The sequence below is a fragment of the Hippocampus bargibanti genome, linkage group LG02 (genome assembly GCF_051943395.1).
Source record: "Hippocampus bargibanti isolate YZ-2025 linkage group LG02, ASM5194339v1, whole genome shotgun sequence".
Lineage (NCBI taxonomy): Eukaryota > Metazoa > Chordata > Actinopteri > Syngnathiformes > Syngnathidae > Hippocampus > Hippocampus bargibanti.
The window spans coordinates 7,486,466-7,512,720 of NC_142735.1; the positions used below are offsets into that span (position 1 = coordinate 7,486,466).

Consider the following 26,255-nt stretch of genomic DNA (forward strand, 5'->3'; position numbering starts at 1 on the left):
CACCTGCGAGTACCGTACTTGGCTCTTCTCTCGGGTCGGATCTCCTGCTGCACTGTGGACGCGTTGATACCCTCCATCGTGGCTCGCCTCAGCTTGGAGCTAGAGGATTGCCACGCCGTCAGCTCTCTTCTAGTATCTCTTCTCTCTCCGCTGAACACCCCCACCCCTCCCCACTTCACTCAAGAGGAACATTTTCTTCTTGCACATCAATCACGGACGCCGTATTGCTTGGCGTGTGATCGCGCTGCTGCGTGGACGTAAAATCATTTGGGGAGGATATCTGGAGGTCCACTTTACACCTGATAGCTACACGTCGAACCAAGAATGGGGCTTGCAGCATAGTGGTGGTAAGGGCAGCCTTCCATTATCATCACAAACCTAATTGTATTAGTTCACGCCCTTGGCTAGGGCATTTTCTCTGTGAAAAAAATGATTCATGACCGTACCATCAACTGGAAACCCGACGATGACAATTGTCAAGAATTGCATTTAATTGTGCTTGGCGCAAATGTGTTGGTTTCTGTGCACGTCTTCGGGGCGAAAGGGGGGACCCTGCATCCGCCTTTCGTGACCAGGTGACCATGTGACGGGTACAGTATGTGACTGAGTTACGATTCAGATGTTGGCATTCATAGTTCGTGGAACTATTACGCTGTTGATTGAGCGTGGAAGCAGATTTTTTTTCTTAAGACTGGTGGATGGACTCTCGATGCCAACACATGCACTCACTCGTCATAACAGAAGCTACACCTGCACAGAGGCAATGTATCTGTCTAATAATAATAATTACTATATATATATGTATATATGTGTTCTACATACTTGACAATAAAGATGATTCTGATATATATATATATATATATATATATATATATATATATATATAATATATATATATATATATATATATATATATATATATATATATTATAGATAGATAGATTCATAAAGTTAGCACCACTCAGAATAATACTGTGGCAGTATAACCACATTAATCTGAGAATGAATTAGCAAGAGCATTGCCATGTTTGTGTTTTGCATTGGGTTTCATTGTATTGTGAAGGTGTACCTAGTACCTAAAAAAAATTGGCAAGTAGTGTGTCACGTTTAGTAAATACAAAGGACAAAATGGAGAAAATATCATGAAAAAATTCATAATATCTATATATAATATCTCTCTCTATATATATATATATATATATATATATATATATATATATATATATATATATATATATATATATATATATATACAGTAAAGTCTCGTTATATCGATATCGGATATATCGATAGTCCCGGTTATATCAATACTATTTCTATGCACGCGCGGAGAAAATCACATGCAAATAGGGTCGGATATATCGATAGTCCCGGTTATATATATATATATATATATATATATATATATATATATATATATAAATCATATCGTGAAAATCATAAATCATAAATCATATCGTGAAAAAAATCAGAATGATGCAGTTCTTTTTTGCCTCAGGCTGACTGATGAAGCTTGGCAAAGGAAGCTGAAAAGGATCTGTTATCTGTCTTGGGCAGCTTACTTTCAGGTGTACAAGTGTGAGGCATGCTCTGTCACAAACCAGTTAGGTGGGGAGGAAGTCTACTCAGGGATTGCTGAAATTACCAGTCAGGCCACTTGCGTGTGTAGTTCCCACGCCCTCGGCTCTTTGCAGCCTCTCGGTGCTTCTCATCACATTTGTGGACCTTAAAAGAAAGGTTCCTCCAGCTTTGGAAGACACCCTGAGAAATGTGTCGGTGCTCAGCTATTTTGGTAGTGTGGTCTTGCCTGTCTTCTTAATTGGTTTTAGCCACTGTTGATTAACTGTGGCGGCACCACGAGCTTTCCTGATGAAACGACCCATTTCACGGCTATCATGATGACATGGTAAATAGTCGACGCAGGAACGATACAGTAATTACGGTGCCATCCCATTTCAGTTTTCGAGCGACAGATTCCTGCAACCTGGCATTGTTAAGCAATTTGTTGAGAGTAGCAGAGTACCGTAGTTGTCAAGCACTCTAAGGAGTGGCTGGTACATTTAATTGCGCGCCATGCAAGCATTAGATTTTAGGAATGGGATGATGCACATTGAGGCTTTGACATCATCATTCGTGATTATTTGCAACACACATGGGTATAAGGTTGCAAACAGCACACCATGAACTAGTTGGCACCAAAATGTATTTGTCTTCTATTTACTTCCTGGAAGTGTTTTTGAAAGAAATAGTGAAAGCAATTATGAATTCACTGCTTAGCGTAGGATAGTGGTAGACTACAGCAGGGGCAGTTGGTCTCTGAGGATTTGTCTGCGGGACTGTTTTAAAAGTAGCGCACCATTAATATGACATTGCAATTTCTTCGAAATGTGCAGAAACTTGAGAATTGGAGGTTTGCCCTGGATAGGAGAGGAATGAAGGTCACACGCTGCAAAACTCGGCAAAAGCCAAGTGCACGGCAACACAAATTTAGAAAGATTTGTATAAAAAATTTTGACCTCATATATTTGATATTAATATACAGTAAAGTCTCGTTATATCGATATTCAATGGAGTCCGAAAAAATATCGATATAACCGGGACTATCGCTATATCCGACCCTGTTTGCATGTAATTTTCTCTGTGCGTGCATAGAAATAGTATCGATATAACCGGGACTATCGATATATCCGATATCGATATAACGAGACTTTACTGTATATGGACTGACCAAGGGGCATTTTTCTTACTCCATTTCAGTCATTCCATTCGATTGAGGTGAACGACTTGCTTGCAAAGCGCTCACTTGTGCATGAGTCACCACAAGCGTGCAGGCAGGTACAGACAGAGAAAACAATAGGTGAGTCGAGAAGACCAGGTGTGTTCCTCTTAATGAGAGTAGTAGACAGGTCTGCAAAGTGTGAGAGGCCCCTCAGTGTGTGTGTAGGAAGAGTGCAGGACCTGTTTTTCTGTCTGGGGCAGGGCGACGGGGTGGGAGACACAGTTGTCCGCTTGCAATGACAGCTTTATAGCCGTCACAAGGTTTATGGTGGTGCGACGTGTACGAGGGACGATTCATGCATGTGTCTGTACAGGAATTCCAATCGTCTATTCCACAGCTGTGAGATCATTCCATCATGGTCTTGATTCAAGGCAATCAAAACAGAAATAGAGGAAGCATCCCATGTGGAGGATTGATACAATCCCAAAATGTTGTAGGAGTCCTCTTTATCAATTAATTCATCTGTCATGCTGTGATTGGCTGAAGATTAGGCCAGGGCATTCCGTTCCTTCTGTTCCGAAGACAGCTGGGATTGCCCATTGTATACCTAATCAGGGCAAGGCCTATGGAAATCGGGTGAACTGATACAATTTCTTGTTTCCAATTAGCACAATTCGATGTGACTTTTTTTCATTGTAGTGCAATATATATACACATTAAAAATGACTACCATACAATAAAATATTTTGTTTGTATTGTTATTTAAATGGGGGCTACCTCCATTTCCACACTCATGAGGTGTCTGAGACGGTAACACAGCAACAGTCATCTTTCTGTTATGTCATCCTTGGTCCTCACGGCCCAGGCGTGACTAATCCGTTTCACTCCCTCAATCAAACTATTATAGTACATGAATGTAACGGCTGGATTAGGCGTGAAGATATTCTTCATACCTGGAGAGTGGGTCACAATGAGGACATGCTCAAGAGGCAACTATCAATTTAATTTCCGTGATTACATTTCAAAGTCAATATGATGTGATTACTTCCCATCCAAATAGTATTTTTCAGCTGATATCTTTTAAGGAGGTCACGTGGGGAAATCCTTTCATAATTTTAATCACCTTTTCCTTATCTTATCTTATCTTATCTTATCTTATCTTATCTATGGAGAAACACCTCAGTTTGACAAATCAGATGATGTAAAATTGTCAAGGGTGGGCCACTTAAAACACACACACACACACGCACACACACACACACACACACACACACACACACACACACACACACACACACACACACACACACACACAAAAGGATTAATGGATACATACTGTAGATTAATAATGAACTCTCAAAAAAGAACTATATTAACTCATTCACTGCCAGATGATGTGGAAAAACGTGTCTCCTCCAGTGCCAGGGTTTTTGTCATTTTCACTCAAATACCAGGACCCACGTAATATTGAGTTTTAGGACTACATAAACATTCAATGCAGCATAAGAAACCTTAGACTCTTCTTTATATAGAAAGCAAAGTTAATTCCAAAGTTCATTGCAAATTTCCCCATTGTGGGACGAATAAAGGATTTCTGATTCTGAGGATTTCTGATATGGGTCTGGAGGTATCTGCGCTTGAATTGGGCCGGCTGTCCAAAAGGCAAATGCTACTCCCTCGTGGGAGGGAAAAACATTGCCAGAGGTTTGACCCGTACTTCATCAGCATCCCCGCAAGAAAAAAACAAAACCTGAACAAATTCTGGAATGGCGCTGCACATCATGCTTTTCAGTTCCTGAATAAATTTGGGAATGGCAATGAATGAGTTAAAAGCTTTGTATATGTGCATGTATTTTGTCCAAGTTCAAAATAGTATTTTGTCCTACATTTGGTTAGGAAGTAGCACGGATGAAAAAGAGTGTTATTTTCATCAATGATGTAAAACCTATTGTGTCAGTTCTCACTCAATTCTACATTTGATTTATTGCTGCCTCAATGTCAGCTCGGAAGTCTCCAGTGGACCCCTGCGGCCCTGCGCAGGATAAAGTGCCGTAGAAAATGGATTGATGATTAAGAGGACAGAACATTTTGATGGTGCACCTGACAGAGCTTCACATAATTCCTTCTGACTGCTGAACTTGATCAGGAGAAAAAAAATACAAGGTGCCTCGGTGCAGGGACGGAACAGGATTTTTATAGATGGCAAGGAGAGAAGTGAGGGAGCTACTGTGGGAAATTAAATTGGCATCTAATGACCTCCCATCAGCAGCCTTGACTCCATGGAAAAGCTTCACACACACACAGGCACACATTAGAAACCTTGCCGCCTCCACATGTCTCTTGACACACACGGAAGGACTTGGTCGACAGTATCATTGCATCCTAATTTACTCTTCTGTTAACTCCCTTTTCCAAGCATATTACACCACCTCACATATGACCATCACGCTGCATTTCTAGTTACACCTTCGTTCCGTCAACAATGACATTTGAGCGGAGCATAAGTCTCTAAATAGAAAGGTAGATGTTGCTTTATCTATGTTGAGCCAGAACATAAAGAATGATTTCTTGGGTGAAGCCAACTAATGATTATGATATTAGTGTATATGAGAAGAGTGTATTGCCCCAGCACTAATTACGGCACGTTGACATCATACATCGGTTGTGATACGGTGCATGGCATCTGCCCGTGTTAGTAATAATGAGCAGATAGATATCACATCTGCACAAAAGTAGACAGTCGCGATGACTCCAGTGGATGGCTGATGATCAGATTTGCCTCTGTGAGTGTGGTGGCAGCATATATTGTAGGTTTGACATATACACACACGTATCTGTGTGTTCATGAGTAGGCTCATTTAGACAAGCCCTCTGAAGACTTTGAGGGATTACTCATGCATTTGTTTCAGTTTTTGCTACACTCTTATTTTCATTCCCTCATTGTTCCGTTCATTAGCCCTTAAGTGTGAATAAATATACAAGTTTAGGCCCCCCCTCCTCAAGGATGGTTGAATATTGTAATATCTGGAAGAAGATGATAATCTTGTACATAGTTACGTCCATTGTGAATGCCATCTTGCGGATACTCGCAGATAAACCCACTTATCGGCAAGTGTATACTTCATCCCAGCTCCAATTATATATGAATATAGCTGCACATCAAATGTCAGATCACTTTGATTCATTTAAAGGACAACCGACACCATTTTTTGTTTTCCGAACTGACATCAGAAAAACGTTTTATAGCATCTAAAATACTCAAAACACACAGGCTTATATTTTTAGTCAAATACAAAACACCAATAAAAATGAGACTTAAAGGGTCCCAAAACTGCCACAAATGACCTCGAAACTTTCGAAGCTTTCTTGTTACTCATCCAGTTATGAATATGATTCAAATAGTTCTGAAGAGGAAAGCACAAATGTTTGCAATCGATTAAAGATTGCAAACAATCAGTTTGTGCCGTCGGCAAGTGATCAAAGTGGTGAAGATCTGGACTCCGATGTAGCGCCCAGAAAATGCACAAGATGGCGCACAAGCTGTGTTTTGTCCAGTATGTGAAGCCGCTTATAAGAGCCGTAAAGCCACCTGTGATTGGTTAAAATCTGTGGTAGAAGACAGAGGGGTAGGTTAACATCAGATATGTTGAGACGAGAGAGAGCTCCTCTCTCGACAGCGCTACAGAGTGAAAATTGACACGGTGGAAAGTAGATGTTTGTCTGATCGGTTTGCTCCACTAATATGGCGATTGCTCTCTTTCACCAGGTGAGCTCACAGTTAGCATGCAGTGTGACTAAATGAGGAAACATGCATCAAACTTCCGCTATCCAAGCGCCGAATCGCTAACTCAGGTTAGCTTCCTCGTTCGCCTCCGCTGGTGCTCGACTGCTCTGCTCCGTTGGAAATGGACTGATTTGTCTGCTGAGAATTTGTGTAAACTTACACCTTCTTTTTGCGTGTTACCGCAATTGGCTGCGACACGATTCACCAGTCTTAAAACGTAAAATATGGCTATATGCAGTGGAATCTTTGTAAAATGCGCTTTGTAGAAGTCATTTGAAGTAATTTTACTTCATTTAATTATGGATGCAACTTGTTCGGATGTGTCGGTTATCCTTTAAGAGTGTACAGTTCATCATGATGGTTAGAAAAAGAAAGTGTTATTGTTTATTTTATTTGACTTTTTACATGACACGAATAGTGTCATCACATTGCATACTATTTGACTTCCTATTCGGGTGATTATTAGTCTTTTTCCACTTCAGTCGAGTTGAAGGCACTTTTTATCAAGGTTTTAAAAAAAGGGGTGCATCTGTTTCATCGAACACAAGTGCAACTAAACACAGTCTTGTTCATAAATGGATATGCAATTTTTGCACTCCGTCTTTTCACACAACAGTTTTTGTATTTGCTGTGAAATCTGATCTTGCATAGATGAACATAAAGATGATATATTTTCAGGGAGCCATGACTTATTCTGTTGTACGAAGGGCAACAAGTGGATACACGGCTTGATCATACCCATTGCCACGTGTATCCAAAATGACAACAAGAAACTCATTGAATCTAATTGTAATTCCACTTTTTTTTAATCTGTTGTGTTCCTCATGCGTGTGTTGATTATTGGAACAGCACTTTTATCCAACCTGCCATTCTCTAGAACTGGAAATACATTTGGATTGGACCAGAAAAATGATGATTGTGCCCCATAAAATTGCCTCCATCACGTACTATACATGACACATGATAGAATCCTTTTTGCTTTCATTCAGTCTTTCTTCATAAAGGACCGCTGGCTACTCCTGGCCCTGTGGTATATATTACAATGTTTTCATTCATCTTTCATGAATGGGGATTGTTTTGACAACATTGTCTTCGGTGAGAGAAATGAACGAACGTTTTTACTAGGTAATTGTTTGGTACCCTTGAAAGCAGGCAGCTCGCCTTTGCATTGTCAAAAAGATATACTATACTACATCACCCTCCTCCTCTCCGTCTGAATAGTAGCGCAGATAGTGGCATTTACAGTGAAGGTGGGACTAAGTTAAGCTCTCAGCCCTTCCTGTCCCTTCATACAAGCCCATACACATGATCCACCCATATGTATGCACAGAAGTGTGTCCAAACTCGCTCAAGAATGAGGATGTCTTGGTGGGATGTGAAGGAGGATTCCCGGTGTTCTTTGTAGTTGGATGGGTGGAATCCGTGGCCGTGGAACAGGTGCCACGAGTTAACCTGCCCCGTATTACATTCATGACAATAAAGGGACTTGGGGAGGGTGTCCCTGGTAAGTTAGATTGCCCAACATGTGTCGCATTCTAGCCTGGGAGGAGAATGAGATGGGATGGGGGTGGGGCTGAAATGCCTCTCCCGAAATGCAATCCGATGTTGGGCTGCAGTGTGGGTGCTCGTGTGCATGCAAGTTTATTTTTTTCTTCAATACACAATGAACTCATTTGTTTGTGGGTCTTGCTATAACACACCACGGACCACAATGGTGAGCTGGGTGAACACATGGGAGCACTAGTCAGTGTGTTGTGTAGCTTTGCATGGATACATCAACATTCAGTCGATAAAGTTTGCGGTACAAAAGCCTCCCAGTCCAGAAGCAGAATGTTGCCCGGGAAATGAATAGATGGGCGTGCAAGTGGAGCAAGACGGGAGTTACAAATAAGGGTAATCAGCATTAAACGTGCACCTGCCTGGAAGCACAATTTCATCTTACAAAGAACACTCTTAAAACAGTGTTAAGACCAAAGTTAGGCAAGGAAGCAATGTTTCGAGCTCACATTCCCAAAATAGAGGACAATGCTATGTTTGGAAGAAGCAATTACATACATGCTAAATTTGTGTTGATAGACAGAGACAATTTTCCTCTTTTCCCCTCCTTCCTATACGGCTAAACTTATCCCATCCAGAAACAGGGAAGTACCAGCTGAAACAAAAACACGGGAAGAGACCTTTTTAAATCTGGCGTTATGTCCCCATTCGGAAGTGTTCTTTTGCGGATAACTATTTATATGAAAGAAAACTTTGTATGACAGAAAACAAGCACTGTGAGCTATGGGATCATAGAAAGTGTGTGGGGACCCTTTATTTTTGAAAGTCATTAATGACATGGGATACAATTATCGAGAATGTATGTCATCGTGGAGATTTTCAGGAAGTCTTTTGCACAGCAGATGAAAAGAAAGCAGAATGATCCACATTCTGCTTTCTTTTTACCTGTGGCATTTGTTTCTTTTTTTGGTCAAGTATTGTGAAACAGACTTACCATTGCAGTCAGCAAGCATTATTTCCTCATTTTTAGTCTTCGGTGACACTATCCAACCCTCCATCCACCCAATCGATCCAATCTTACTGTGTGTGTGTGTGTGTGTGTGTGTGGTGTGTGTGTGTGTGTGTGTGTGTGTGTGTGTGTGTGTGTGTGCGTGCGTGCGTGCGTGCGTGCGTGCGTGCGGTGTGTGTGTGTGTGTGTGTGTGTGTGTGTGTGTGTGTGTGTGTGTGTGTGTGTGTGTGTGTGTGCGTGGGTGCGTGTCTGTGTATGTGTGTGTGTGTACGTGTGTGTGTTATGAGGGCATTGACCTTAAAATTCTTTGTCACTGACGAAAAAAAAATCCCAATTCATGATAAAGCTGACATATAGCCTTCAATATTTTCACTAAAATAAGACCCCAAAGTGATAATGGATGGGAACAAAGCTGCCACTGTACTCCATCTACCCCTATTCTTGCTTCACCTTTGTCCTTCGACTCTGTGACTGTGACAAAGGTCAGATTGCCATTTGATTTCGACTGGCTAACCTCTTCTTTCTGCGCTTTTAACCTAGTTGCCCACACACACACACACACACACACACACACACACACACACACACACACACACACACACGCACACGCACACACACACACAGATACACACATACACACACACGCGCCCAAGCACACACACAGATATGTGTGTGTTGTGCTAGTTATATGCAGTGAAACAGGTTTTACAGATAACTCTGAAACCAAAGAAGAAAAGCTATGTTGTGATTCTGACAGTTTAGGTTTTAGGCCATTGTTTCATTAACACTATGACGACACACCTCTGCTTTACTTACTCACAACTAGACACACAAGCACACGACTAGACAATCAAGGGTGCTGATAAAAGAAATGACTTGTCTCCGGACTGAGCCTTTGTACAAAATCACAATCAAACAAAGCAAGCAGATCCCCCCGGTGGCCAAAATAACCGACTGACCAAAGCTCAGATGACATATGCACACTCCCATGCCCGCCGTAAAGGGCTTGAACAATGACACACTCAGTCTAGACAGAGAACGGGGCTTCTGTGGTTGGCCGTGGAGCTCTCCAGGGAGGCTTAGCGCTCAGACCACAACACTCACCTGTTCTTAGCTATGTATTTCATTGTGTGTTTTTATTCAGTGGTAATTCAAAGCCACAGACACTGAGAGAGATAGTCGCTCCTATTTCTGTGATTGACCTATTGGTCAATTTGGAAATACAGATCATAAAGTCAAAATGCCACCCTCTTTAGAGCAGGTATACCTCCCAGACACTGGAACAGGTAAAGATTTGATTTTGGGAGACATTTACATCATTCTACCCCCTGGACATGCTTCAAATACATTTTAACTCACCGTTTAATATACAGGGGGCCCTCTACTTACAAACGTCTCTTCATACAAAATTTTCAAGTTGCGAAATAATGTTCAAGATACAAAAGGTAAAAATACAATATGGGCTGCTATTTGAAGCTCCGAGTTTCCTGAACTAAGCTCTACCATTGGGTAAGACCGATAATCATCCTGACATCCCATTGGCTTAGAGCACAGGTGTCAAAGTCAAGGCCCGCTGGCCAAATCCGGCCCGCCACATCATTTTTTTCGGCCCGCGAAAGCAAATCAAACTTGTTAAATTCCATGATGATTGCTAAAATCTGAGCCAAAATTTCATATTTTTGGATGTCAACCACAATAAAAGTCATTATTCTTGACTTCAGATTTGAAAACGAGTTTTTCATTAATTTGCTGTGTGCTCTATATGTAATATTTGAAGGGATTTAAACATTTTAATGGGTTCCCCAAATTCATAACGGCCCTTGAGAGGAAACCATAACTACAATGTGGCCCGCGGCAAAAAATGACTTTGACACCCCTGGCATAGAGGGACTTCTATATGTCTACTGTAGATAGACTGATGTGTGTCTATGCAGCGTCCTCATCATTTCTGAATCGCTCATTATGCTGATGTTTGCATTGGACATTTATAAAGGATTGTTAAATCTGACAAAACATCCTCAGATACGTCATTTCTAAAACACCAGGTAAAAAACACTTCTGAGAACATGAACTAAAGAAGACAAAAAACGATGAGTATGCAGTTAAAAATTAAATGAATGTGAGTTGAGGAAGACCCAAGTTCTAACAAAAAGATGACATTGGCTAGAATATCCATGAAAAAAATGGGAATTTATTGAATCATAGTGCATTCATTTGAATGCAGCTGTTGAGTTACTTATGCTGCCCGTGCATATTTCTTCCACAAGAATTTCATACATAAGTATATACTGTATGGAATGATAAATCTGGTTATGTCTTTTTCTAAATTACAAAATGTGTACTGTATGTGCTGAATTTCTATTGCTTGGTGGGCTTGTGCTTGGTAGGCTTCTGTGTCTCGCTCGCTTGTAACCCAGATATGTATTTTTTCACCACAATGAGTATTGGGTGGAGTTCCATGTGCGGTGGCCCTCGGGGAAATTCCAATGCGTTTCATCAACGCCTCAGCCAATTTATTTACATTTATTTCCAGTGACTATGTTTCAGAGTGAAATTCATTGGGAATTAATTGTCAGTCGTGCTTCTTGAACATGGAAGAGGTTGATTCAGAAAGTTTGAATCAGGTCCCCGCTTGCTGTTTTTTTGGGGTGTTTAAAGGATTAAATTCACACCATTTCTTCAAGAAGTATTTCTTGAGTGCCTGTAAATATACAGAATGACCCATTGTGTCATTCATGTACAGCCATTGACTGACTTACCCAAACAGACTTTGATAGTAGTTGCAAGATGGCTTTGAGGCAATGATGAATCACAAGCAGGCAGCTGCTGTCAGGCTGGTAAAGTTGTAAATAGAATATCATACAGGAAGTCTTCGACAGTCTGCGCACATAGGAAAATAATCTCCTTCAATGAAATAGATTTCGTTCGTGAACTTTTGCCGGTGTGGAATGATTTATAGATGTTTGCTATGTAAAGAAAATAATTTTTTTGCCTTTTCTAGTTCATCTTATAACACAGGCATGTTTCTTCCAGATTGAATTTTATTTTCTCTTCATTTATCATGTCTTGTCTTGTGGACATTGATTCGCTGTGGGGACCCCTGAAGGGAAAAGCCGAAAGGAAAAGAAGAAAGATGTATCATGTCTTGTCTCTGTGTTAATGCAATCCAATGGAGATTACTGCAAAGACACTACCAACTCCTGATACTAATTAAGATGATGACACATCACATTTTGAGATGGCTTTGGATTTGGATTTTGGATTTGCCTTTATTAGTCTCGCAGTGGAGAAATTTACATTTCACAGCAGCAAAGTTATGAAAGCAATGAAAGTAGAAAAACAAAATACATGAGCTTCTGGAAAGGCAGCCACTCTCACGGCGCTGTCTTGAAGTCTAAAGAACAAAAAAAAACTAAATAACAAATAATATGACAACACAAAGACAGAGAGTCATTCAATCTTAAGCACTTTCTGTACCCTCTTTGTTACACGAAGCAGTTCCAGATGAAAGAGAAGAGGATCAAAGCGTCTCTTCACCAGTGGATCAGGGACATCATGGTGGAATGTGCATGTCGACTACAAGCTAAATGTTGGAAACGTGTCTTGTTGACCTCCTGTCTAATGGCACAAAATAAAGCATTTTTTGACAGTTTTCAAATGGATTTATTTATTTATTAGACTTTTACATGTTCTCGAGGCGAGGGGCATATCACTAAAGATATATAGTTCCAGGTTTCAGAAAGCAATAAGGCTACCCACCCCCTCTTTATCCTTTTGTTTGCCTGTCAGTGTGTGTTTGGATCGAAGTGTCTACACATGCATGAAGAAGTTCTCGTGTTCAGAAGAAATGGCGGGGGTGCGGAACAAAGAGAAACTGAGACGTACTCACAGGAAACTAGAGACATGTGCGTCAATGTGTAGTTCACCTTTCACCCATTCAGACACCACCGATGCTGCTCAATTGAGGTGGCTGAACAGCACTGGATAAGGGGGCGGGGAGGGGAGTCGAGGGTCACCCATGGGTAAAAAAAAATGCATTCTCAAGTTCCCTGCACGAACAAAGGATGCGCTAAATTGAACGTTATCTTTGTTTGAGTTTATTTGCGTGAAACCGTGTTTGCCATATAAACCTTGGATTTCAATCATGATAAATGCGCTTGACGTGTTTGGCACTTTTCGAGCACCAGGGTCCTGAAAATGTTTTTACACAATCGCCTCAGTTAAGTATTTTGCCCAAGGATGCATCGATATGGAACCAACAGCCTTCAGCTTGACAGACAACCTCACCCGCCCCTTCATGCAAGCCTTCAACAGTTAACTGCCCAACCTTGTTGCTAACCTTAACAGCAGGACCCCCTAAATCACAAACAGTGTCAGATTATTTGAACTATCGAGGCAGCTGCTATCCGGACATTATTGTACAATGTCTTTGGTGGTGTTCTAGTTTCCACTGTGCTCTCTCCACTAGGTTAAGTGCATCCATTTTTATTTCTCTAGATTAGTTGTCCCTGTCCAGCTGGGTTGCTGTTTCTGTATTTCTTTATAATCGTCTTTGGCCTTTATATTCTGGGAGGCAATTACTCACATCTAATGCGGGTGCAGAAAGAAACTATTAATACACTTAATAGTACAACAGAGACTCCTCAACAAGTGTCAAATGATCTGTAAATTGGGTTGTATTGGATTACCCTTGCAGTGAATAAATTTACATTTCACACCAGCAAAGTTATGAAAGTAAGAGGAAAGGAAAGGAAGAAGTAGAAAAACAAATACAGGAGCTGATGTAAAGGCAGCCACTTTCGCAGCGCCGTCTTGAAGTAAAAAAAATGTTTGTGGTCATTAGTATTTACAGGGGGAAAAATCAATCCCTGTTATATTCATCAACTACTTCACAAAATGAACAAATACAAAATGTTCTGTATTTGAAATACAGTGAAGTGGTTGTGCCACACCCCCTGGTTGACAGACATGGGGAAGAATAGGCATCTTAATAAACTATGACATATTGCTCAAGAATTCTGTCACCTTGTTTTCACCCTGCTAACAACAGTACCTTAAGGAACACAAGTTCATATTGTATCTGTGCCAGTGGTGGGCCGTCAGAGCCAGCAAGGCCTTCTCTGCTGGCCTAACATAATCAGACATTATTATCATAATTATAATAAAAGTCAATTTCATTAAAAAAGCATTTTTTTTCTAAATATATACATACAGTAAAGTCTTGTTATATCGATATCGGATATATCGATAGTCCCGGTTATATCGATACTATTTCTATGCATGCACGGAGAAAATTACATGCAAACAGGGTCGGATATATCGATAGTCCCGGTTATATCGATATTTTTTCGGACTCCCTTGAATATCGATATAACGAGACTTTACTGTAATTATTCTACATAATGTTTTCTTGATGTTATATTATATCCATTTGGTTATGCTCCTTTCAGTGTTGTAGTTTTAGGTCAGAGTTTTTAATCCAATCAGAATTCAGCTAGCTTGTGTCGCTAGGCTGTATGAAATCTGACCGACGCCTTCAGAATCAACAGTGAGGGCGTCTGTGCGCTGTACATGAACGGGCACATGTAGTTGATATGTAGTTGCGATAGCCAATCAGATCACGAGTTGGCACAGTAAGGCCAGCTAGAGGGCCTCGCGTTGAACATGACATGTACGCGTCCTGTGATTGGATACTCACTTTACCTCAGCCCTCAGCGGAGGCAGCGCTATGCAAATCAACCAAGCTACAACAGATCAGACCCAGAAACTTTAGCAGAAAAACCAAGTATATCTACTCGCTTTTTTAACCCACAATGGCTGAAGGAGAGGACAACTCGCTGTCGCATGTAGGCCTATTCTCAAGAACAAATGAAAAAGATTTGTTTACTTTTATTTTCAACAAATAGTTCGTTTTGTGAACGTCTTGTTGTTTTTCTAATATTAAACTGACATTTTGTAATTTAGCGTTAAATCTTGTTAAAGATTGCATATTCTTGGTGGACTTAATGAAACTTTGTGGACAAATGATTTTAAATTTCCTTTTATTTTTAAGTGTTTGCAGTATCACGTATAGAGACAAGTTCTAATTGCTGATGCAGATTTATTGATGTGTAATTGCTCCGGAAAATAGCCTGTGTTGTAGACGATTAAGGTGATGCCACGCCCAGTACTGCGTGCGTGTGCTTTTGTAAATGATATCTCCAGCCGTTGTGTCATAAATTATGGTATTACGAGGGATATTTGTTCAAGTCGGACTAAATAGGACTTCACTGAAGGCCTAGGTGTGAAATGCACGGACCGCCACTGATCTGTGCACATCTCTCAACTTACACAACAGCTCATATGCAGTGTTAGCCCAGTGGGGGAAGCAACCGTAGTACTTTTGGCCAACGAAAGACATACAGGGCAGAAATGGAGGCCACACACTCATTTTACAGTTGGTTTCCTTGGCGACTAAGTGACCCATATTTTCATTGGGTCGTCTGTCATGTGGGAGACAGCACAGCTGTTGAGGCGGGGGGACCCTCAATGGCAAAAAAGTGTCAAGTGAATGATGCACCGGGAGGATAAATAGAGGACCAAACACATCACATGTCATCATACAGGAGACACTCCCATGACCACATGCTTGTTATTGTCGTGATTTTTTTTTCCTCACAAAATCAAATTCCTCATTTTGTCCTTTTTTTATATTCTCACAATCTATTTTATACTTTATTCTATTCCAGCTAGGAATGCCCCAGAGTTTGTGCTCAGGCACCATGTTCACCACTCCTAGTGGCTTCAGCCCCCATCTGGCCTGCGCTGAGCCAGAGGAGGAGGAGGAGGCTGCACAGGAGGGCCAAGGGCCCACGGCTTGTCTGGCCGATGGTCTCCCCATCAGCTCTGCCTCACTGGAAACCCTCATTCAGAATCTCGTGCCTACTGCTGACTACTACCCTGAGGTAAAGGGCACTAGCATAACACTTGGTAGCGTTGATCTTCAACACTAAGCCGAATAATCGTAACTGGGTTCAGCCAAATCTTGTACCCCCTCCTTTGCATTCATTCATAAGGCATTGGGGATTCATGAATTGCTTACTATAAATCTGAACAAAACAAAAATGCTGCCATTTTTATTCGTAAAATTAATAATGTACAGCAGATTTGCTGCCAGTGTATCTGTCATTTTTTGCTCTGTTAGTTTGCTGGAAGAAACGTCAGCTTGGTATTCTGTAGTTAAAAGATGAATCCCGTAAAAATACACGAACACTTATCAAAACACACTTTTTAACTCATTCACTTCCATTCACTAATTTATTCGGGAATTGAAAATGTGACAGAGCGCCATTCCCGAATTTGTTCGGGTTTTGTTTTTTTCTTGTTTTGGTGTCGATAAAGCGCTGGCCTCTAGCAATATTTTTTTTTTCTTTCCACAAGGGTGCAGCATTTCCCTTTTTTCCATGTTAACGGTTTGTTCCAGCTTACAGCTGATGTTAAAGGCCTATATAAACCAATATTTATGTTTTGCATTGTATTTTGGACAGCCAACCTCATTTCAAGCTCATATAACTCCAGACCCATATAATTTATGAACTCATTTTTTTCTGATGAAAGAAGATAGTCTAAGGTTTCTTACGTTGCATTGAACATTTATGTAGTCCCAATACACAATATTCTGTGGGTCCTGGAATTTGAGTGACAATGACAAAAACCCTAGTACTGGAATGGACACATTTTTGCACGTCTGGCAATGAATGAGTTAAAAAGTATTTCTTTGCATCCTTTGTGCGTCTTGTGGTCTAGAAATGAGTAAATATCGAATTACAGAAAATGAAAAGACTCATCACACAGTTCTCCGAATAAGAGATGAAATGGGCTAGATTCAAGATGTGTGTCACTCCCAGATAGTTTACATATTGCAAAAGTGCCTCATAAAACAAAGGAAAATTAAACATTTTATATTTAGACACACCGGACTGGCATCTTCAACAAAGTCAAGTCATTTTCTCTTCAAGTGAGACACACATATTATGTGTGTACTCTAAAATCCCATCAAAACGGATGTCTTGAATAGGTGATATACCCCGGTGTGTGTATGATAAACTGCTGTACGGCACTCCAGAGACTCGAAACCATTCAGTGATTCACTTTACAGATGATATGCTTTGTTGACACGAATAATGTCTCCTTCTGTCCTGTGACAGAAAGCCTATGTGTTTACGTTCCTGCTAAGCGCCCGTCTGTTCATCCCTCCTCCGGAGCTGCTGGCTCGCGTGTGCGAGCTGTGCATCAAGCAACAGCAGCTGGACCAGAGCCCCCTCGATACGGTGGGCACTTCCTAACACTTCAAACCACACAGCACTTTGTAATGCACAGAGCTTCAAGCACAGCCGGCGTGCAACTGTATGATGAGCTCTATGATTGTTCTCATCCAACAATAGGCAAAAGTGCGCAAGTTTGGTCCTAAGATTCTGCAGCTGCTCACAGAGTGGACGGAGACGTTCCCTTCTGACTTCAAGGAGGAGAAGATGGTTGGACTGCTGAAAGACATCATCCACAGGATAGCTCCCTGCGATGAGGTCATTACATCATATTTATTCTTTTTTTGGGAATGTTTCTTGGACACTCCACACAAAGCAAGTTACCTCTATTGTGCTGTATCTCTGGCTATCATTACATAATGCAAATTTGCAATATAGTGAGGAATGCAGTGGTGTGGAAACAGATTCCGCAAAATCACTGCCACTGTGTCAGCGTGAGGTTGAGTAGCCGTAGCACAGTGTTATGCAATCTTTGCATGGCAGGGTTGAGAGGAGAGAAGGACATTAAGAGGAGCCGTTGGATGCACCGCCTCAAGAGAGAACGGATGGGTGGCTGCTCTGGGAACATTTAGGGGGGGAGGGCTACCGACCATAGAGGGGAAAGGTAGAAGAGAAAGAGGGAAAAGAAATGCTAAGATGGAGGTGGAGGAAGAAAAATTGAGGTGAGCAAGAAGGGAAGGTCCGGCAGTGATGAATGTGTTGCTATTTACAACCCATATGTGCAAGGCGGATTCATTCGTGAGGCACACTGACCTTACCAGAATTGGGAGGGGTGGAGCAAAGCATAGCACTTACTCACCTCATGACTCCAGTTGCATGTGTGGAAAAAACAGTGAATGTCACGTTTCCACAAATTATTTGTAACATCCGTGCTTAAGATCACTGAAAATAATTTGGTGTCAATTGAAGATATGAAAGAACCAAGTCATCATTGAAACCAGTCAAAATCAAAATTCACAAGCAAAGTTTACAGCGGGTACAGCACGTTGAGATCCAATGAATGGAGATTTCAATGTGTGCAATCTCTTGCAGCAGATCCCATTGATGGATGAAGATCCTGAACAGTATTTATCCTTTTACTGTTAGAACTGTTTTTTTAAACAATAGCGTGTTCCCCTTCATTATGTCAAATGAAGGACAAGTATGAATGACTGAATATAACGGGATGCTATTCCACAGGGTTGTGCAACAATCACAAAGAGGCACTATACAGTTACTGTATATTTGGGTTACTGTTTAGAGTTAATGGCGAGCTGTTTAAATGTCTGCTGGATTTGGTGCGCGTGGCTTGGTAGTGCCTGCTTGAGGGGAGTAGCTGGAAAAGGTGGTGGGCAGGCAGCGGAGGGTCCAGTACGATCTTCTGCGCTCTTTTCTCGATTTTTGCAATGTGCAAGTCCTCGAGAGTGGGTAGGGCGGTGTAAAATTGTTTCTTTTTTTGGGGGTGGGGAGTCCAACTTTATTTTTAATAAAAGGTTGCCTTTACACACTTCTACATTTGCCTTTGCTCATGTAGTATTTTTTTCATTTCCAAGGTGGCCATAATATGTTGGTGTGGATTTACATCCTACTGATAAAACATTCCTTGTTCTAAACAAAGACTTCCTGACGGATCTCTCCTCTCATTCATTTTCTATTCAGGCCTACTGGAAAACTTTAACCCAAGTACTACAGAAGCTGAGCCGGAGGCTAGCCATGATGAGTCAGGGGGAGGAGAGCATCTTCAAGGTCTCCCTCAATGCCTCCTACATCTCCGACAAGCTTGTGGCCTTCAAGACCAAGCCCCCGCCCATCCAGAAAGACATGCTGTCCATCTGCAATGACCCTTACACACTGGCGCAGCAGCTCACCCACGTGGAACTGGTGAGGGAGAGAAGGGGAGGAAGGAGGAAGGTTGTGGAGGTCAGCCACAGAGCAGGAAATGAGGTGATAGGTAACACAAGATGGATGAGGAGAAACAGTTGGTGAAGAATTGGTGAAGGGAGGCCAAGGTTGGTCAAGTGTCGAAATAACATTGGTATGCTCAAAGTGGAAATAGTTGGGCTGTATTATTGCAAAGTGGCATTTAATTTGGGAGAGGGGGTTCATCATGAAAGGAGGCACACCTTTAGGAAAATTCACAAGTAGTGAATCATGGAGCAATATTCAGTCATTGTGTGTTCTTTTCTACTCCACACAGCCTATGAACACAAACGGATCTCATATTGTTGAGACGTCATGAACTCATTCACTGCCATTCCCGAATTTCTTCAGTAATTGAAAACATGACGTAGAGCGCCATTCCCGAATTTGTTCAGGTCTTGTTTTTTCTTGCGGGGGGTGCCGATGAAGCGCTTCTCGGACCTGTGGCAATGTTTTTTCCCTTCCACGAGTGGGCAGCGCTTTGTTCCAGCATTAGCGATTGTTCAAGCACTATATAAACCAATATGTATGTGTTGCAATGTTTTTTGGACAGCCGCCCTTATTTCAAGTTAAGAACAGCATCCAAATTATTTTTAGTGGTGTGCATTAGTGATTGTCACGTGAGTCTTACAGTTCTGAGGTTTAGAGTGTGCATGTTCCTTTTCTGAGTGCTGACATCACCCCACAAGTCAGTCATGCGCCCGGGGCAGCAGCAAACGACGTAGATAAGCTGCAGTGAGTGTATTAGATCTGACAGCTTCACACTCCCACACTACACGCACACACACAACAAAGAAAGATCCACGCGGTCACACTTGACATGACTGCAATTTGCATTTCTTTCTTTGAGCCACAACGACTACAAGTCTAATAGAGTCGATCTATGTGACACTTGTTTCATATTGATGGCAGCACAAGTTTAATAAAGATCAACTGATTCTTTTCACTTTTGATACTGACAATATTATCATAAATGCTGAGAATATCCTGCTCGCCTTTAGGAAAATTCCCATGAGTCATATAAACGCATCATTACTCTCTCCTGCCAAATAATTTCTATTGTTGAAATGAAATAATCATGAATGCATTTGTGTGCATCCGTGTGTTTTCCAGGAACATTTGGCTCATATTGGACCGGAGGAGTTTGTTCAAGCATTCGTTCAGAAAGACCCCCTAGATGCAACCCGGGTAAGTCTTCATCAGTGAAGATTTAATTATAGCCTCTGATTCTCTCACCTCAACTGCATTTGTCAAGCACGTTCAAACAGCCAACGCTGCATACAAAGTGCTCTACATGGAGCAACTGTCATAGACACAACAATAAAGCAATAAATCCTTACAAGCACCAAGCAGTCAAACTAAGATCTAGTCTGAGTCAAATGCCAAGGAATAAGTTTTGAGGCGGGTTTTAAAAATGGACAGTTGCCGAATGTTCAATGGGAAGTCTTTTTTGTCTGCGTTTTTGACTAGGTAGAAGCAATTACCGGTACATCCATATTTATATTTCATGTATCTTGTGCTGTGTATGAATTTGGTTTTACTCACAAATGCTTTCAGGGTAACATCACTCATTTCTGTTGTTGTGTTGAACAATGCTGGGCTCTTGTTTTTTCTTTACTTTTCGCCATCTTCGAAGGGTCGTCGGTCTTCCTCATGCTATCGATCGTGTTACCACTGCTCTCGGTCTACCGCTGTCTATCGTTTATGCTTGCAGACGGGAAGCTAATTTCCATTAGAGAAATTCCCTACGGAGGCATTTCCATTGCTCACTTCTATTTGCTTGTTTCTGCTCGTATGTGTTTGTGTGTGTGGGTGCACATCAGCAACAGCCGTGCTTCGGTGATCAGAAGAAAACCTCCAACCTGGAAGCGTATGTTAGATGGTTTAACAGGCTGTGTTATCTGGTAGCGACTGAGATCTGCATGGTGAGTAGTGGTGTACTTCTCGATCATATTTCTAACCTGCGTATCCTCACAAGGGTCTCGGGGTTGCTAGAACCGATCTTAGCTGCCTTCGTGCAGTAAGCGGGTTACACCCTGTGTTGGTTGCTAGCTCATCTCAGGGCACACATTGGCAAGCAACCGTTCACGCTTACAATCATGCCTATGAACAATTTGGAATGCTGATTTTCCTACTATGCATGTTTAAGTGTTTGGAATGTGGGAGGCAACTGGAGTTTGGTGTACTTAAATTGAGTAAAAAAAACAAAATGTCAACATGCGAACATTTTTGGGTGGCCAAAAGCACGCCTGCATTTATCATGCGGTTCAATAAACATTTTTATAATGCCACAGCAATGAGCTACACTCACACAGATTTAGACAGATTGGTGAATAGTGTTTGAGAGAAATAGACTTGGTGAACGAATAAAATGCATTCGATCTGAGTTCTGATTATTAAAAATAGGTTTTATTTTTCGTTTAAACTTGAATGATGTTTGTTGTCATGACTCGCTGTAAAATTGTTACGAATCGCGACTCCCCTCTAGTGGTGAGTTTTTTTACGTTTTCTTCCAGCATGAATTTCTCCAGACACTTGTTTTTAAATGAACGGATCTGAATTGTCTTTTTTAAAGCCCTAACCAGTTCGCTCAGATTTCAGCTATTTAAATGTAATTACGGTTTGGTTTCTTGAATCTTCCGTGGCAGTAAATTTGCAACGCGGGACAAACAAGGCGTTTGACCTTAATGAAAAAAAAGCTCTGTTCAAGGTTCAACATAAAAGAATGAACAGACTTATCGATTTTGTTCTTAGCTTATTATGGTTGTTTGTTGCCTTCTTCAGCCTGCAAAAAAGAAGCAGAGGGCCCTGGTGATCGAGTTTTTTATCGATGTGGCCAGAGAGTGTTTCAACATCGGCAACTTCAACTCACTCATGGCCATCATCTGTGAGTCCACTAATTGTATGCTTGTTTATTTGTGATGATGACTATTAGCTGTACTTTGAGGCACTGTGAGTCTTCCAGGGGTCCTCTTAAAAGAACAATGTATAGATTCAAAAACATTGATTTGGAAAGAAAATACAAAAACAGTACATGAAAAAGAAAATAAGAATACAATTCTGTCAAGTCTGTCTCAAGGCAGAGCATTGCATTAATAATACACATATGTCTCCCCCTCAGCTGGTATGAATATGAGTCCTGTGTCGAGACTGAAGAAGACCTGGGGAAAAGCCAAGACCGCTAAATTCTTCATTTTAGAGGTAAGAAAATCGTGTCTGCCCATTCCCTAGGCAACATATACTAGTAGTGTCAGAGGAAAAAGCATAAACAATCTTTTCGCCGACTGTACAATGGATGCAGGGGTCTCAAACTCCGGTTCTCGAGGGCTGCTCTCCTACATGTTTTCCAAGTCTCCCTGTTGCAACACACCTGTTGCAACACAGCCTCGGGTGCGTTGCAACAGGGAGACTTGGAAAACATGTAGGAATACAGCCCTTGAGGACCGGAGTTTGAGACCCCTGGAGTGTCATGGCCTGTGGATGTAAAACAACAGCCAAATGTATTTCCTAATTTAGAGGACTTGACCCAAATGTTAACCTCAATGGATTAGTCCAGAATATTTGGAAACTTGGAACTATTATTATTAAACGCCTTAGAACAGAATAGAATGTTACCCTCACATTTAGTTGAGAATATATTCCATGTTGAACATCATATCCTACCAAAGCAGGGTGTTAAATTGAACTAACCCAGAATACAGTATTTGTAGTACATATTGCACATGCTCAGATTTATATTCCTATTCTGTCATGTGAATTTGAGTTACGAGTAGCGACCTCGCAATTGTATTACTTGAATAGCAAGGCTGTGGGTGTGAGTCAGGGAGAGGGACGACATCCCTCCAGAACGTTGAGATTTGGAGGGAAAACAGTTGCAAGGCAAACATTTCTGCATAATGAGGGTTGAAAAACAAAAAATGAAGTCATCATCGACTATTTGACCATCAAGTTTCGGGTGTAATGACCATCATGTGGGCATCAATTTAAAATAAAGGGTGAAGAAGAAATTAAAGCATATTGTGTTTTTTATTCAACATTTAATGAGCAGACCAAAATCTACTTAAACCAAAAATATGTGAAATTGCCCCAAATACACATTACTTTGTTAACTGGAAAAGTCGAGAATGTGTCCTCACCATAGTTGATAAATCTGAGTTACATAAAGTATGCCCACGGCCATGAAAGAGGCTCAACAACCTGGGTATTTCCATTGACAGCATCAGATGGATCCTACGGGAAACTTTTACAACTACAGAACCGCGCTGAGAGGTGCCGCCCATCGCTCTCGGACGGCCAACAGCAACAGAGAAAAGGTTGGTCTCCATGTTGTCTCGCTGTGACTTTTGCTCTTCCACTTGCTTTGTCCTCATTTTCGATTCCCTCCTCAGATCGTGATCCCTTTCTTCAGCCTTCTCATTAAAGATATTTACTTTCTGAATGAAGGATGTGCCAATCGACTTCCCAACGGTCATGTTAACTTTGAGGTTAGATACTTGTGTTTAAAAGAAGATATCAGAATCGGATATTTTGATTGCATTTTTTTCTGAAAATAACTTGGACTTTTTTTAGAAATTTGTGGAGCTGGGCAGACAAGTTGGAGAATTCATAATCTGGAAGGAGATGGAGTGCCCCTTTGAAGAGGATCAGACCATTCTCCATTACCTCCACACTGCCCCCATCTTTAGTGAGGATGGTGAGTATGTGTCATGTCCTGTGCACATTCTCCACACGATTTAGCTACACCTCCCAACTTTGATGAGGGACTGCAGTGTCAAAAAAATAAATGGAATAAAAATCTACCTATCGTATTTTCCGGTGTATAAGGCGCACCAGGGTGTAAGGCACACCTTCAATGAATGAAAAACGTTTTCCAAATATAATATATAAGGCACACCACATTATTAGGCGCTAAATTTGATGCTGTTACACACTACTTCTTCGACGTGGGCGTCGTGGCTGCTGACAGTTTTTGCGTGACCTGACTCAATATTACTTCACATATAAGGTGCACCTGCATATAAAGCGCAGGGTCATCTTTTGAAGAAAATCAAGGCTTTTCTTTGAGCCTTAAACACCAGAAAATATGCTATATGGACTCTCACTGTATACTTTGTATTTTTTTCTTATTTTTTTTTTTTTTCGTTTGAGCTCATGAGATTGTTCAGGTGTGGCTCATGGAGGTATGTGACTACAAAAACTCTAATGTTGAATGTTGTGCTTGACCGGCAGGACTCTATCTTGCATCCTACGAGAGTGAGAGTCCTGAGAACCAGGTCGAAAAGGACAGGTGGAAAGCGCTCAGGTACCTGTCACTCAAATTTCCCATTAAGGTAGTCACTGCTGTGTGTGTATGACAAGAAATTATGCGCCAATGTCTCATTCAATATCTTTGTTCTCCCTTCCAGGTCAAACGTTCTGGGAAAGACATGAGGCACTGATGGTAGCTTATCCTCTCGCCAGCGAGGGAGCGCATGTTCTCATTGCACTATAATGAACTGTGAAGGAACCAAGCTGGTACTTAGGTGTTTTCTATAAAGACAAGATGCCCTTAAAAAATGGGAAATGAACAGGATTCATCAAGTTTAGTGTGTGATGAAGGAAAAAATGTGAAAATAAGGATGCTACTGAACATATGACACAGTTCCATGATGAGGATGTTAATTTACCATGTTCTCCGTGAAGGCGTGTTTACTACTAAGGAGAGTACAGTTACAGGGAAAACTACTTTATAACGTTGAATTCCTACTGATGCTGTCGTTATTTTTGTATTTGCCTCTCTCTGTCTTTGTCTCTCTCTTTTTCTCTCCATCATGGGTCCAGAGCCTCGATAGCTATTGTTTGACATTTTCCTTATGTTGTCATGTACTGTAATGACTTTCCATGATGTGAAGGGCGCTGGCTTGCCCATATTGACCGTTTTATACTGTTGGCCTACTGCAGTGAAGGAATTATTGCGTGTGCCTGGAAGGATTTGTGTTGCGTGCGTGCGTTTGTGTGTGCGCGTGTACTCCACATAAAGCATCCGTCAGCTGACATTGTTTATTATAAGTATGTGTGGAAACGTATTTAATTTTGTTTTTGTTAATTATTATTATTATTATTTATTGTGTTTTTATGTGTCTGGGTGTGCTTCAGGAAAAGTGTTTACTCCTTTCAGATTTGTTGTGCCCAGAGTGCGGGAAAACTAGTTATCTTCGCCAAGTGTGTACATTAACACCCCACCACCCCGACCATCTTTCTGCTCCTCAGGAAGTCTTTTCTCATGACTGACGTTCAGTTGTCTTATTATATTTATTGCTATTTCTGTGCTGACAGATGTTTTATTGTACTTTTACTTTGTTTAATATGAAGTGATACGGTGTGCTATACAGTGGGTTATTTCTTCAAGGGGCTTTAGGTGAGTTCACCCTACTACTAACGAAAGCTGTAAGTAATGATGTATTGGAAGCTAAAAAGAAATGCAGACAAGTGTTAAGTAATGAAGGGAAATTGTGCCATATGAATTTAATGGTTCAGGTCCATCTTGCTTGAAGTCTGATTGTTTGGTGGGTTTGTTTTTGACCTTTTTCTCGTGCTTTTCGGAGCTCTCTCTGAGGACGTCTTAATCCCGGAGTGAGCGGAACCAGTGTAATTAGAAGCATTTCAAGTCCACCAGTTATAGCTTGATGTCAATATTTCCTCCATATCTTCTCTGTAAGACTTGCCCATCAACTTTCCCTGTCACATATATACATTTATGATAACCTCAGATTTGACATCCAACCTAAAATTGGTTTTAATTACATTTATCTTGTGATTTTGATAACTCACCCCCACATCTATTGCATTCATCTTTACAGCTGGTGTGTGTTTTTAGGGTTGGGTGCACCTGTGCCTTCCTTTCTTTAGGTCAAAATGAAACCATTGATTCCAGCATCACTGCAAAATGTGTGTTCCTTAAAACCTTTAATAAACTAAGCCATGCTCATGTTTTTGTGTTCTGTAACTACGCTATCACTTTTAAACTGGATAACGCTGTGCTTTTGAATATGGTCCCCGCTACTG

The 26,255-nt window shown here is 41.1% G+C and overlaps 1 protein-coding gene across 2 annotated transcripts; it reads left to right on the forward strand.

Moving 5' to 3' along the window:
• The first annotated feature begins 92 nt into the window (after positions 1 to 92).
• On the forward strand, positions 93 to 26,178 carry LOC148901398 (ras-GEF domain-containing family member 1C-like). Of its 2 annotated transcripts, XM_089023382.1 has the most exons (15): positions 93 to 347; positions 6,486 to 6,571; positions 15,738 to 15,953; positions 17,196 to 17,318; positions 17,433 to 17,570; positions 18,951 to 19,172; positions 20,325 to 20,399; positions 21,035 to 21,136; positions 21,996 to 22,098; positions 22,333 to 22,412; positions 23,429 to 23,524; positions 23,600 to 23,695; positions 23,781 to 23,904; positions 24,441 to 24,513; positions 24,617 to 26,178. In XM_089023382.1, the coding sequence occupies exons 2-15, from the start codon at positions 6,518 to 6,520 to the stop codon at positions 24,639 to 24,641; spliced, it is 1,527 nt and encodes a 508-aa protein (XP_088879508.1). In that variant the 5' UTR covers positions 93 to 347; positions 6,486 to 6,517; the 3' UTR covers positions 24,642 to 26,178. The 2 variants fall into 2 exon arrangements, with proteins under 2 accessions (XP_088879508.1, XP_088879515.1); XM_089023389.1 differs by lacking the exon at positions 6,486 to 6,571 and having other exon boundaries at positions 94 to 347.
• The last annotated feature ends 77 nt before the right edge of the window (positions 26,179 to 26,255 follow it).

What these genes read in the sequence shown, in the direction of transcription:
- LOC148901398 (XM_089023382.1), top strand. Translation starts at nt 6,518, where the DNA reads ATGAGGAAACATGCATCAAACTTCCGCTATCCAAGCGCCGAATCGCTA. An exon ending in CTAAATTCTTCATTTTAGAG is followed by an intron (nt 22,413 to 23,428) that starts GTAAGAAAATCG and finishes TTCCATTGACAG; the next exon opens with CATCAGATGGATCCTACGGG. An exon ending in CCAACAGCAACAGAGAAAAG is followed by an intron (nt 23,525 to 23,599) that starts GTTGGTCTCCAT and finishes TTCCCTCCTCAG; the next exon opens with ATCGTGATCCCTTTCTTCAG.